The following is a 14,043-nucleotide window of genomic DNA, read 5'->3' on the forward strand; positions in this document are numbered from 1 at the left end:
GAGGAAACAGCATCATGTTTCATCAGATACACAAATAACTCAGCAATGTTAAAATGTAAAGGAGTGATAAAACAGAAGATTCAAGAAGTAAAATATAGATGCCATTTTATACAGGACCTATAAGTGCATCTTGAGGTACATACAATTTATCTTTTAGGCCAAATGGAATAAATGTTTGAAAGTCACATAATCTGGATTATATTTTTGCATGAGCAGGACATAGAGTATGGACTATATATGACATTCTTAGCAGAGATCACAATAGCTAGGTGCACATGACCATATATAATGAAGCATATCAAAATGAACTCCAATAATTGGAAACAATAAGTTTCTAAATGTACTGTTTGTGGTTATCTCATTTTTCTTTCTTTCTCTTTTTTCTTTGTTTTATGGTTTTTGTTTTCTTTTGTTTACTGTACCCTTTGTCTTGTATGTAAGTTTACCTGATCTGGGGAAGGGAAAGGGAATCATAGAAACAGCAGGACAAAGTATGAACTAATGCAACAATGATACTCACTAGACACTAATTTGGAAATGAACTTCACAGCTTGGGGGTAGGGGAATATGGAGGGGAAAGTGGGAGAAAATGAGGAAGGGGGTAACAGTGTCCAAAAAGAGCAACCCCCCCCACCCCTCTGTTAATCACCTTTACAATCAATAAGAAAAAAAAACAAATAAATATAACAGAGCCTGTGGAGAAAAAGGATCACTTGTTGGATAGAATGCAAATTAGTATAGTCATTATGGAAGATTCTTTAAAAACAATAGGATTAGCATACTGTCCTGCAATCCCACCACAGGGTATATATTCAAAGGAAATGAAATCAACAGGTGAGAGAGACAGCCATACTTCTGTGTATATGTGATCTGTATAAGAATCTACCACTGGATGGTTGTTTAATTTAAAATATAACTGACTACTACTTAGTCATAAAAAGGAAAGCAATTCTGTCATTTGTGGCAACATGGACACACTTAGAGGACATTATGATATACGAAATAAGTTAGGCACAGTAAAACAAATAACCTCATTAAAAAAGAAAAGTTGATCTCAGAAATACAGAGTGGAATGGGAGCACGCAAAGGCTCAGCTGGTCGGGGGAGGAGGGAAACCAGTATCTGCTAGGCAGTGGTCTGTTTCTTGAAATATGCCTGGAAGCTGTGACCCGTAGGGAGGTAGATTCTTACTCAGGGCTTCTCAGGGGCTTCCCAGGAAGCCAGCACAGCATCTCAAGCAGGGAGCAAGATGTGGAGGCTCGCGTGATCTCACACAGTCAGGACGGGATCAGGAGGTGTGAGCAAGTGACAGTGGATACTTTCGACCAAGAGAAATCTGAATGTCACCCATATATGAAAAACGACTGGAAAGAGTCTGGAAAACTCTCAGGGCCTGTGAGTAGGAAAATGAATGAGAAATCAAGGAAAACTAAAAGACAGTTAGCTAACAGAAGCCAGAGAACAGAAGTTTCTCCTGCTCTTCCCTATTTTAATAGATGATCGACTGCCCAGGCTTAGAGGAAAAGCTGTCTTTGCGGTGATCTTTATCCAGAAGCTGGAGGTATAGAGAAAAGGCAGGAAAGACAAAAAGGAAATTAATAAAGCACACACGGAGTTGTTTTCAGTGTGTGCCATGCATACTCTGCCTTACTCCCCAACAAAGACTGGCCAAATAAGGAAGGAACGAGTTCAGTCTGTATGCTGAAACTGCCGAGGGACAAGAACCTCCACTCAATCGATCCAGCAAGCCAAGGATGACTTCATGCATGTTGCAAGCAAGGCTGCAGATTGAAGGCAACCACTTTCCTCCCTCGAGCTCCCCTCACGGGTGTGAAGTACCTCTCCTGGGAGAGCTGGTCGACCAGGGCTATGAATGACATCATGTTGAGGGCTTGAGGGAAAAATAGCAAGATCGTGGATGGAAGTAACATGCTCGCCACATCACTCTGGCCCCAGAGCATCTCTAATTAGGTAAAACAGAACCAGAAATCCCTTGGCACTGAGTGTCCCCATCAACTATATAAGCTCTCTTTGTTTGCTTTTGTTCCGTCTAATTATGAGTCCTTCTCTTAACACAACGGACAAAGCTCATACAGTAAACTAGAGCAGGCGAGCATGAGAGAGATGAAAGTTACAGCGACACACAAAGTGGCATTGAGATGAGAGAAAGACAAACACACTCTCTGTTCAAGTGGCCACAACCCCATTCAGGGAATGCCAAACTGCCTCAAAGGTAACATTCACCAGCCGAAGAGGGGAGGGGTGCAGGAAGAGTGAGGGAAGGACAGGAATGGCCTTTTGTGTGGAGGTGAGGAAGCAATCCCAGAATGCAGATCTCATAAAGGCTGCTGGGTGAGATTTTCATTGAAGGCAATTTCCACTAATTATCTTCCTTCCCATCCACTCCTCGTCTTTAAGACTCAAATGTACACAGTAATGGGCCATATGTGGGTGCTGCTTGAAATGTAAATATTTATTTGTTTAATACACTCTTGTATTTAGGTATTTTTGGCTCTCAAAAAAGAATAGCTCTGGTTCACCACTAGCTTGAATAATCAGCTTTTTGGCTGCAAAATTTTCTTCTTCATCAGTTTGCTTAACAAGTTCCCTAAATATGCCCTTTGAGTTTGAAATATTACTGCCACCTACTGTTAATTCCCAAGAACTGCAACAAAAAAGAAGAAAACCCGAGTCTATGGGTAAAGGGAGGCAGAGGATTTGAGACAAGCTGACAGTGGACACTGGAAAGGACTAGATAAAAGGAAGAGATGGAGTAGAAGAAACCAGTACAGGACAACATTTTGAATCTGCAAGGATTCATTTTAGAAACAAGTCTTTACATTTGCCAGCCTGTTTGCTTAGAAATGGAGTAAAGGAATAGACAGCCAGTTCAGAGTACCCTCTAGAAAAAGAGGCCAAGCCCCTGGCTTTAACTTAGTGACTCAGGAGACCTGATCAACAGCTCCAGATGAGAAACAATTCATTTGGATGTTATGAATCGCACATCCTTCCCCCAATTTTTGCAGTAGAAGGGTTTGAACTCTACTCTTGCTAAGTAAGTGCTCTACCACTTGAGCCATGCCCAATCATTTTGCTTTCAGTTTGTTTGTTTCATCTTTTACTTCTGCCTAGCCTATCTTCCTACCTTTGCCCCTCATGTAGCTAAGATTACAGGCCTTCCCAGCCAATTATTTAAAAAAGCACACATTAACACATGAAGATCTCCATTTGTGAAGGCAAATCACATCAGTGCTACCTTCAGGGTTGGTACGTATAGCTTTTAATAAAGGTGATCTCACGTGTTCATCATCCGGGCTTTCCATGGTAATTGAGAAAAGGTTGGCCCATAGCTAATTATTTTTATGAAATCCCAACAAGAACTCCGTACGTAGGTTTGGAAATGGGAGGGAAACAAGAGATAAACATGGAAGCTGTGTTAGTGCCTCTCCTGAAGACAACTGTGAGATGGCTTAGTATTTCTGTGGACATTGCCTCCTACCTCCATCCTCTCCTCAGGAACATGCACTCATGTTCCTGCCACTAGGGTAGGAAATAGGATCTAAACAGTGGCTGCCTCCTTCTAGCCCTTGTGTATTCAAGAACAGCAGAGTTTCTCGGTCATAAATCACAACCAGCCACAAACAACAGATCTACCAAAAAAAATAAGTAATATTTTCCGGGTACTGGTAACTCATGCCTGTCATTCTAGCTACTCGGGAAGCTAAGATCTGAGGATCACAGTTCAAAGCCGGCCCAGACAGGAAAGTCCATGAGACTCCTACCTCTAGTTAACCACCAGAAAACCAAAGTGGAGCTTTGGCTCAAAGTGGTAGAGTGCTAACCTTGAACAAAAGGAGCTCAGCGATAGTGCACAAGGCCCTGAGTTCAAGCCCCATAACAGACAAAGAGAAAGAAATCAGTAATATTGGGAACTAAGAAAGAAAATGTTTTCACAGACTCTATGTCTAAGAAGAGCTCAAGCAAGTCAGTGTCTGAGTATTAACTCCATCTCTTTGCTTAACTCCATTCATTCAGCGGGAGACACAGTTTAGAACATCCCATCTCCATTTTCGGGGAATTCTAAGGCAGCTTCAGAGTGAGACGAAACATCACATCAAGTGCTGGAGAAAACTAAGATAGGGCATGTGATGATCATTATGCAGAGGTGGTTAACACAAGATCCAGAGAAGTTAATCAAGAGAAAATGTGGTCTCCATCTCCTGATTTCCCAGTCATAACTCATCACTCCATGTTGTGGCTCTGTCTCTTCTTCTGGTCTCCTCAGAGTGGTGGCTCAGGTGGAAGCTGTGCTGTACTTCCAACCCCTCCATCACCACTTCCGGTGGCAGTCTAGGCATTCATTCCTCCCACCTCCCTGCCCCATGCTCAACTACTGAGCCGTTCCTGAGTTATGAACGAGGGCTGCTGGCAAGCTGAGAGACACAGACAATTGGTTTGCAAACACTTTTAAGTGACCAGCAATTCATACTTTAGATCTATTCAGTTCAATTTTTCTCCTGAAGGAGATACACAGAAACCAAGCATAGGGAGGGAAACTGAGGAAAGCAGCAAATGCTAGTCATTTGGGCGGCAAAAGTGAAGGTACCATCCGTACGCTCGCTCTGATGATCAGAAGCAGAACCAGACCTTTAGCTCCACTCCTGACAGGTACTCCCCATTTTTCCTCCTGTTGCCCACACTTTCTTTAGTAGCCCCATGACTCTGCAGACATCTTGGGTACCTGAGTTCTCTAGGATAGAATCTCTGAGAAAGAATGACCCGAGAGTCGACTTCAACTTGGGTATTTTCTGCCTTTCAGAGAAGGAAACATATCATTGCTGGAGGCCTAGGAAACTGTTCATTTCCCAGGATGCTTTATCGTATTATAATTACTTCTGACTCAGTTTTAACCCCTATATTTAGAAAAAAAAAAAAGTGAAGCAATAGACTGTCCTTCTGCAACATCCTATTGTATGAAGATTCACTTGTTTCTTGCATATCACATACCCTGCCCTGAATCCCTGGTCCACTTATCAACCTGATGAGTCAAACTCAATCTGTCATCACTAGGCTCTTAAGGTAGAGCCAGTGATTCGATGAGGGCAAAGAAGACCAAGTGACAGATACTGGCAGCTGAGAGACTTTGCTTCCAGCACAGAGCTACCCCCAAGAGATTCAGGAGAGGATATACCCACGTCTTGCAACTCCATCACAAACAAGCTGTTTTTATATTGGTCTGACAACACTCTAACTCTCAAGTGCAGAGGGCCATGGTGTTGTCATTTTACTAGCGTTAGATGATGCTAAAGCAGCTTTGTCACAGGCTCTGCACTACCCAGCATAGTGCAATGTACCATGGACACAGTATATAATGTTTTCACCATCCAAGGGATTCACATGCCTTAAAGATAGATCTGAAAGTTTCTCTCACATTCCCCAAACTCCTCGTGTATGAGTAGATAAACCTGCCAACTTTTATAAATGAAAAAAAAAGGACTTAACAGTATTAATATTTTCTGGGGTAGTAATTGTTGGCAAAATTTGGAACTCATAAAAATGGAAGGGCCAGAATTTCCTGGCACCATTTTAAATGAAATGCATATTCACTATTAAAGCACATTTGTACTAGCACATTTTTTTTTCTTTCAACGTTGGTCAAAAATAAGATCTATTGCATAGGGAATTCTATTCTGGCTGTTCTGCTATGTAAACTTGAAAATGGAAATGTGACCACACATCCCCCAAGTGGTTTCAGGTTTCCATATGCATAAGTATTTGAGAAGCAATCATAAAAGGAACACAAAAATAGCTTATTAAATGGTTTTCGCATTCATAATGAGAGGGGATTATTGTGTGTTTGGCTAAAGAGTTAAGGCAAGCAGGAAAAGAAGAAAAGAAGATAAATGTCAACTATCTTGTCTCTTCTTCCCCCAACTGGAGCAATTAGCTAAGGTGACCAAGACTTGGACCAGTCGAAAGTAAGCCGGGATGGGACTCAACTATCTTGGCAAAACAGATGCCAAGAACCATCTCTGTTCTGACAGCACCGATTTCATCTCTAACACACATCCAAGCAAAACCCACATCCCACTAAGAAGATTAACTTTTCTCCCTCTTATCTGATCCCCATGCCGGGAGGCTATTTCCACAATCTACCTCATCACCCAATCATGTGTCTTCCCTGCTGAGAACCTGGAACTTTGACAATAAGTACAATTACCCTTTTTATTAGGATCAGGTCATAACCTAGTGTTCCCAGAAGAAACTGGGGAAAGAAAATAGTTGGAGGGCAGAGGGAAACGAAGCTGCTTTGTCTCCTATGCTCAGTCCAGAACATCTAATCTTTCAGACTTATAGACTCCTCTGGAGAGGCCGTGTTTTCAGTTCCCAGAGTTATTAGGTGTTTTGGAGATCCCCAAATAATTTATCAGTCATAAAAATCTCCTAAATACACTTCAGGTAGAGTGAAACTGAACTAGCATTGACTGTTTTCTATTATTGGAGGAATGTTTCTAGTTATATAATGACAAAAACAGATACCTATATGCCCGTGGGTAATGGTTGAGTGAAAAATGTGTCTAAAAAGCCTAAGGTTTCCCTTTGAGGCTATTTTCATCATCCTTTAAATATTCTTTTCTCAATAGGAAGAAAATAGACTATAAAAGAAACAGCTTGTATTATTTCCAGAACATTCTGCATACACCTATTAACAGTACTTACTAATAAGGACTTCAATGATTGGTTTACATAGGATTTTCACATTGAATTAAAGTCTTGAAAGAGCAAAAACGGTTTCTTATTTAGAATTATATGGGCAAAGCCTGTCCATTGGTACACTATATTGGTTTTTCTCAGCAAATGGTTGAGTACCCAATTAATTTATTAAAATTCAAATGAAATTATATAGCAGATACTACAAATGATAGTCCAATTTTGGATAAAAATTATCTCTTGTCTGAGAAAGAAGTGCTGTGCTAATCATAAAAATTATTATTTTATTATTATTATTATTATGCTGAAAGATCAGGTAATGGTAACAAATAGTTGCTTATGCAGATCTGGGTGAGTTGATAATAGCCACAAATTCTCTTATTAAGGTCAGGTCATAAGCTGCCTCATGACAGTTTATGGCTTGGTCTCCTAGGTATTTTAATCCAGTTTCACTTGTGTGAAATTTCTCTATCTTAGTCCTATTGGACTTAGGAGGAATTAGAGTAACAAAAAAAATAATGCCTGAATTTCAGTCAACTTGGGTGTTTCTCAAAAATCACAAACTCTAGAAACTGAGGCAATGCCTCTCAGTTCCTTTACCTTGCTTACCCTGAGTCTACCCTTTTCTAAGAGCACTTGAAAAGAATACATCAGAGTTTTCAGTCAGTCTTTAATCTCTTATCTCATATGACCTCAAGTTAGAGAAGACTATGAAGTACTTACATAGGAACTAAACGGATTCATTCCATCTGCCGAAATTGAAGTTAGTACCGTTGTCATTAGTGTTCTGCCCCAATGAAATACAGTCTTGTCCCCAGCAGTGGTAGTCCAGTTAGTGATAAGAGCAAGCATGCTTCCAGGACCGTGCTATTTAAAAATGAACTTTTCTCTGACACTAAAAATTCTTAAGAGAATTCCACTATGGTACAAGCATTAAAAGTGGAGTCAAATGTCTCTCAACAACTGGTTTTGAAATTATTTTGAAATATTACCCTTTACAATGATTATGGGTCTGGAAGACACCGTATGTTAGATATTATTAGTTTCTGAAATCAAAGCCTCTAAAAGGAAACGATACAAATGCAACCAGTTACAATAATGATTGTATCCTGTTTCTTCATTCCTGTCCACTCTCCCTGAAAGAGGATGGTTGATGTGTCTAAGAGCCTGGATGCTATGGAGGAGGAAGAAACTGAGGCCAGAAGTAGGATTCTCCCTGTCTCTCCCTCCCCACCTCCTTCCTTCCTTTTTGTGTTTTTTTTTTTGCCAGTACTGAGGCCTGAACTCAGAGCCTAGGTGCTATCCCTGAGCCTCTTTGTGCTCAAGGCTAGCACTCTACCACTTGAGCCACAGCGCCACTTCCAGCTTTTTCTGAGTAGTTTATCCTGGGCTTGGCTTCAAGTACGATCATCAGATCCCAGCCTCCTGAGTAGCTAGGCTTACAGGGGAGGGCCACTAGCACCCAACTTCCACGTATTTTAAAGCAGTAAAACTTCTCAAAATTTTGTGTCTATGTACCACTTCAAAGAATTAATATTTTAAAACTGAATTCTTAGTCATTTCTTTTGTTTGTTTCATTCTCCTTGCCACTGATTTTGCTATTATTTTTCTCCTTTGTTGTATCTTACTTTTTATTCTGTGATTCTCTTATAAAACCAATTATTTTACTTTCATGTGATAAAAATACTTTCTTGAAATATGAATTTAGAGTAAAAAATCACTCTATGAGACATGTTCTTAAATTTCTGATAGACTTGATTTTCAGTTTAAATATTTCTAAAGTTTCTCTCCTGATTTCCACTTAGAGAGTGGGTTTTTAACGCGTTGTCAACAAGATGTTGAAACTGAACTTTTCCTATCTCCAAGCAGACCGGGGCTTTACAGCTAGAAGCAACAGATGCCAATCAAGTTACAGTAAATCTCCAGGCTCTGCTCGTGAGCTGATTCTTAAATGTCCCTGCAGGGAAAGTAAACATTTTAGTAACACATAAAGGTAAAACTGGATATACAGTCTGCAACACTCAAGAATACAAATAAATGTCCAGGACATTTGCTGTGTTTTAAGAAATACTCAAATATCAGAAATCTATATCAAAATGAGACAATCAATTATGGTCTAGATAGGCTATAAATTATCATACCATATAAAATATGTAAAACTGATATAAATTGGTGTGACTAAATTTTCAAAAAATGTTGTTGACCCAAACTGCAAAATTCAAATACAAGCATCATTCAGGCCATGAAAAATTTAAAACAATGTGATACAAAAACAGTCATACAACAATATTATAAAATTTTGTATTATTCTATGTTCTTAATGCAAATATAGCAAAATAATAACTTGGTAAGTAAGTCTAGGTGGTTAGCATATAAATGGTTCTTACATAATTTTTTAATTTATTTACTAAGATTGTAATATATGTGTGTACGTATGCATGTGTGCATATATATATGTATATATACTATTTATTTTCCTGCTAGTTTGAACTTAGGGGCTCATGCTCACTTAGATTTCTTGACTGGCGCTTTATCACTTGAACCATACCTCCAGACCTATATAATACTTTTTTTTTTCAGCTGTGGGGCTTACTCAGGGCCTTGGGTACTATCCCTGAGCTTTCTAGCTCAAGGCCAGTGTAGTACCACTTTGAGCTACAGTACCACTTTTGGTTTTCTAGGGATTAATTGGGGGTTAATTGGAGATAAGAGTCTCATAGATGTTCCTGCCAGGACTGACTCTGAACCATGATCCTCAGATCTCAGCCTCCTGAGTAGCTAGGATTACAGATGTAAGCCACCAGCACCTTGCTCTGATACTTTTTAAATAGAAGACTACCATCATTATTTTGGTTTTGATGTCTCTTTTTTGTAAGCAAAAATTCAGTGGCATTTACTTTAGGATAAGTTTAGGTTTGTGTATTTACTGTGCAAACACAGCAACTTCCATGTTATAATTTTTTTTACTTTATAACTGTTTGGATGTTTGTTTCTTTTTAAACATTAGAGTTAGAAAGGCACAGAAACCTATGTAAGTTTTTCTGGTACTCTGAGTATGCGGCCTTTGCACAGGCCCTTTGGTAAGATAGTTTAATGCAGTGGTATAGCATAAAGTTATAAATCAGAGTAAATTCAGTTCAAACCATGCTTAGTACTAAGTAACCTGGGTTAAATATTCCTCTCTCGGCAAGTCTGAGTTTACTCATCTGTTAAGCAATAGTTACATCTAAATTTTGCCGAAGGAATGAAAGAAGATTTCATTATGTTGCAAAGCCTACAGTAGGAAGTATTCTATCGAAACCATTACTAATATTATTAGATAGTTCCACAACTCGGATTCTGCCTATTTATATCAAATATAATCTCTGAAAGAAATGAAAAGATGGGGCTGGGACTATGGCCTAGTGGTAGAGTGTTTGCCTCGCATACATGAAGCCCTGGGTTTGATTCCTCAGCACTGCATATATAAAGAAAGCCAGAAGGGGCGCTGTGGCTCAAGTGGTAGAGTGCTAGCCTTGAGCAAAATGAAGCCAGGGACAGTGCTCATGCCCTGAGTCCCAAGCTCCAGTACTAGCAAAAAGAAAAAAGAAAAAAAAGAAAAGATGTTCTGTCTTAGGAATCATGAGACCTAATCATTATACAAAACAAAATAAAATAATAAATAGATGAGTCTTCAGTTTTTGGTATTTGTGTAGCTTCACAAGAGTGAGCCACAAGCACCTGGCACAAGATAAAAAACTATTTGAAAAAAAAGTGTCTGTATTCAACATATGCAGACTTTTTCTTGTCATTCTTTCCTGAGTAATACAACTACTTACATAGCACCTACATTGCAATGTTGCAAGTTAATTGTAAGTATTACGTGCAATCTAGACCAGGGGTATATGAAAACACCACACTGTTTAATGAAAGGGACTTTTGGGATCCAATTCCACACACAGACTGAAGTATGGCTGTATTACCTAAAAATAAGAGCTAAAAATAAAGGTTGATTAAGAAATAGGGTTTAAGAACATGGCCGTTATGTCAAATGGTACATCTATTTGTGATTCCTTCTAGAATACTTTCTACCTTTGAAACAACCATTTCCTATAGTATGTATGATAGGTATACCAATGTGTTTTCTATTAAAAAAAAATCAGAACATAGAACAATAGGTTGAGATCATATTCCATTTTGTTTGGAAATCACACATATACTAAAACATTCAGCTGATTTGTGTGGGCTTAATATGTAGTTCTGCAGCTAATTAAAACTCTAATTTTCCAATAAGTCTGCCCACAGATAGACGGCCACTTATTTAGCCTCTCGTAGGTGGCTGACTCACCCTGTTCCCAAGTCCCAGTTCTGTATAAAATGGAAGTGGAAAAACACTCTGAATTGTAAGCAATCAAAATACCATCAGGAACCAACAACACAATTTAATTAAAAAAGAAAATCCATAGTAATTCTTTTCCCCCTCCTTTCTCCTCTTCACACAAGAAAATAAGAAGTAACATGGAGAAGTAATTAAAATGAAGTCTTCTTTTGCCCTCAGGGTGTCTGAATAAAACCTTTGCCAATGAAATAATTAGCTTTAGATTTCTCTTTTTTTCCCTCCCTTTGTTACACTGAAATTGCTTCCGGTCTTTCTTTAGAAACAATGCACCCTCTCGCCTCTTCAGTTAACCTTGAGTTTCTGAGAGCCATAATGATCTTGTTATTCTGTCAAAAGCTAAGATTTGCGTTACAAAGTCATTTTCACTATTAGATTAGGATGGAAGGTAGAGTGAAACTAGCCCCATTTCATGAACTGCAGCAAACTTGCATTACTTCTGAGAAGAAGTGATTAGTCTGAAATTAAGAGTGGATATAAGAATGAGGTGGCTTGGTGGTACATGCCTGTAATCTTAGTTCTTTGAAAAGCAGAAGTAGGAAGGTTATAGTTAAGGTGTGCCAGGGCAAAAGCATGAGACTTTATCTAAAAAAAAAGAAAAAAGCTAAAAGGACTGGGAGATATTGCTTAAGTGGTTCAGTGCGAGTTCAAACCCCACTACTACCACCACCACAAACACAAAGGAGTGGATTTGTCTGTTACTACACCCCAGAACCTGCTCCCGCAAGAAGGAATGGATAAAGGGAGAATTCACTAGGAACATGAGACAAACACAACCTCAAAACTCAAACCCACATGCTACTTTGCAAACACCCCCCTGTCTGGAAATAGGATAATCAGATACTGTACTCATTTACCCATTAAGCCTGCTGACCAAACCCAGAAGCACCCCATGTTAGACAAAAAGCCATGGGGCAGCATTACCCTGAATGCATACACACAGACTGAGGGACTGAGAGAAAAGAAGTAGTGAGTCAAAATCTTCTCACAAATGAAATGCTGGGTGGCATTTCCCAAGTAACCCTGATTATGCTCACACATTTATTTATGACGGAGGAGTACACAAAGTACCTAACAAATACCGACTCAGGTATTAAACAGTCATGGCATTCATTCAAAACTGTTGAATGGCTCCCCTGTGACAGTTTCAAGTAACTCCAGAATAAGAGCGAACAGGTGGAGTTCCAGATAAAAGGGAGCAAGGTGAATAAAATCACACAGCAACCCTGACAGGGGGACAGTGTGGGCCCTCCTGAGAAGAGAATCTGTCCTGTGAGTTTATTACCCAGCCCCTGGTGAACGTCACCTCCCAGCAACCACCGCGCCACGAAGGAAAAGGGCGAGAGACTCACTGGAGCACACGGGAGTGGCTGAGATCCTTCATGCCCGAGTCCTCATAGTGGGGAGTGATCATCCCCAGCCCACTGTCACTCAGCATGCGCTTCCGCAGGGCAGGATTCCACCAGTCCGACAGCCTGGGAGAGGGAACAGCACCACAGAGTCAAGTGTGTGTAGCCACCAGGTGCCATTCTCAAGTGCAAAACGTGAGGTGGCACTTGCTTCACCTGCATCCTTTCCTTGACTCTTCTCAACAGTTGTGAACTAGTTATATGATTTCTCCTTTTCCTTTTTCTTTTTGTTTACAGATAAGAAAATGGAATTTGAAGCCCCCCCCCCACCTTAAGTTATTTTATATGTGATATCAATAAGAAGCCATGGAGCTAGCTACAGAAATACAGACTGCTGCTGCTGCTACTGATGATGATGACAAAGCCCATCCTCTTACCCCACTTCTCTCTTGTTAGTTTAATGCCAGAGAGAGCAACTGAGGAAATATAAGAAAGGCATGGTGGCTGCAAGTTCTAGTGGGTTTGGGGACTACTTTAAAAATGGACCTAAGTTAACAGAGTACATGTGTAACCAAGGCCCAACTGGTAAAGAAGGACCATGAAAGAGAATGAGACATGAAGACATGAGACATGAAGAGAATGAGAAGGCAAAATCCAGGGCCACCTTGGTCAAATGGTTTTGCTCTCTGTCAGATCAAGGATGAGAGCCCGGAACAGGGGAGGTGGTCCTATCACCCCTGCTACCCACGGCTGGCAGGCTTTGCTCTACAGCCATGGGCTGTGCAGGTGGCCTTTGGCACTGCTAATGTCACATCAGGCTACTCTTGCGGCCTTGACGCCAGTCTTCCCCTCCTGCCGGCACACACTGCCCACATGCCAACACTTTTCTAAATACAACTCTCCGTCTCCCATTGCCAAAAGGGGCTTCCCTTGACTCTACCCACACGCGGCAATGGTAGAGTGGGAGATACGCAAAAACAGCAGAATAGTTTCATGAGCAACACCACAAAAAAAGGAATTAAGAAGAGGATGGGCTTCTACCCTGTGCGTTTGTAATTGTGTCTGCTCCTTGAGCACCTGTGTGGGCTTCCCAGGGAAATTCTTACATCACCTGTCAATACCCATATACTGGCACACCATCCAAATCCATCCGGCCTTACGAACACAGAGATGCTGGTCACTCATGACTACTACTGCTCAAGAGTTTTACAGTTGTATTTGGTACACAATAAGATTCAAATAAATATCCTTAATTACAAAATATTGTTTAAATAACCTAGAAATGTTAATCCAACCCTGGGTGGCCAAGGGCTGAATAAATGCTTAGGTTCTGCCATCCATTTTCGGTGCCATATTAGGCACATAATGTAACAACATAACCTCTACAGCTTCAATTTTCTGACCTATGGATTCCAAATAATAGCAAAAACAAATATGTCGGGTTGTTGTTGACATGATGAGGAGGAAGAGGAAGAGGAGGAGGAGGAAGAAGAGGAAGGATTTTAGAACATAAGATATAATGAGCATTTACAAATGCTAGAAACCATTGTTTTACCTGCATCAATTCATTTACTCATCAAGTCATTCTAGGCAGTTATTATTATGATT

General features: G+C 40.1%; 1 protein-coding gene across 1 annotated transcript in view; it reads right to left on the reverse strand.

Moving 5' to 3' along the window:
• The window catches only part of Dgki (diacylglycerol kinase iota), a 327,861-nt gene that overhangs the window by 48,441 nt on the left and 265,377 nt on the right, over window positions 1-14,043 (reverse strand). The window contains exon 28 of the mRNA XM_048340285.1: window positions 12,439-12,561. Within this exon, the coding sequence (XP_048196242.1) occupies window positions 12,439-12,561 (123 nt within the window). The remainder of the gene's footprint in view (window positions 1-12,438; window positions 12,562-14,043) is intronic.

The sequence above is a fragment of the Perognathus longimembris genome, chromosome 2 (genome assembly GCF_023159225.1).
Source record: "Perognathus longimembris pacificus isolate PPM17 chromosome 2, ASM2315922v1, whole genome shotgun sequence".
Taxonomy (NCBI): Eukaryota; Metazoa; Chordata; class Mammalia; order Rodentia; family Heteromyidae; genus Perognathus; species Perognathus longimembris.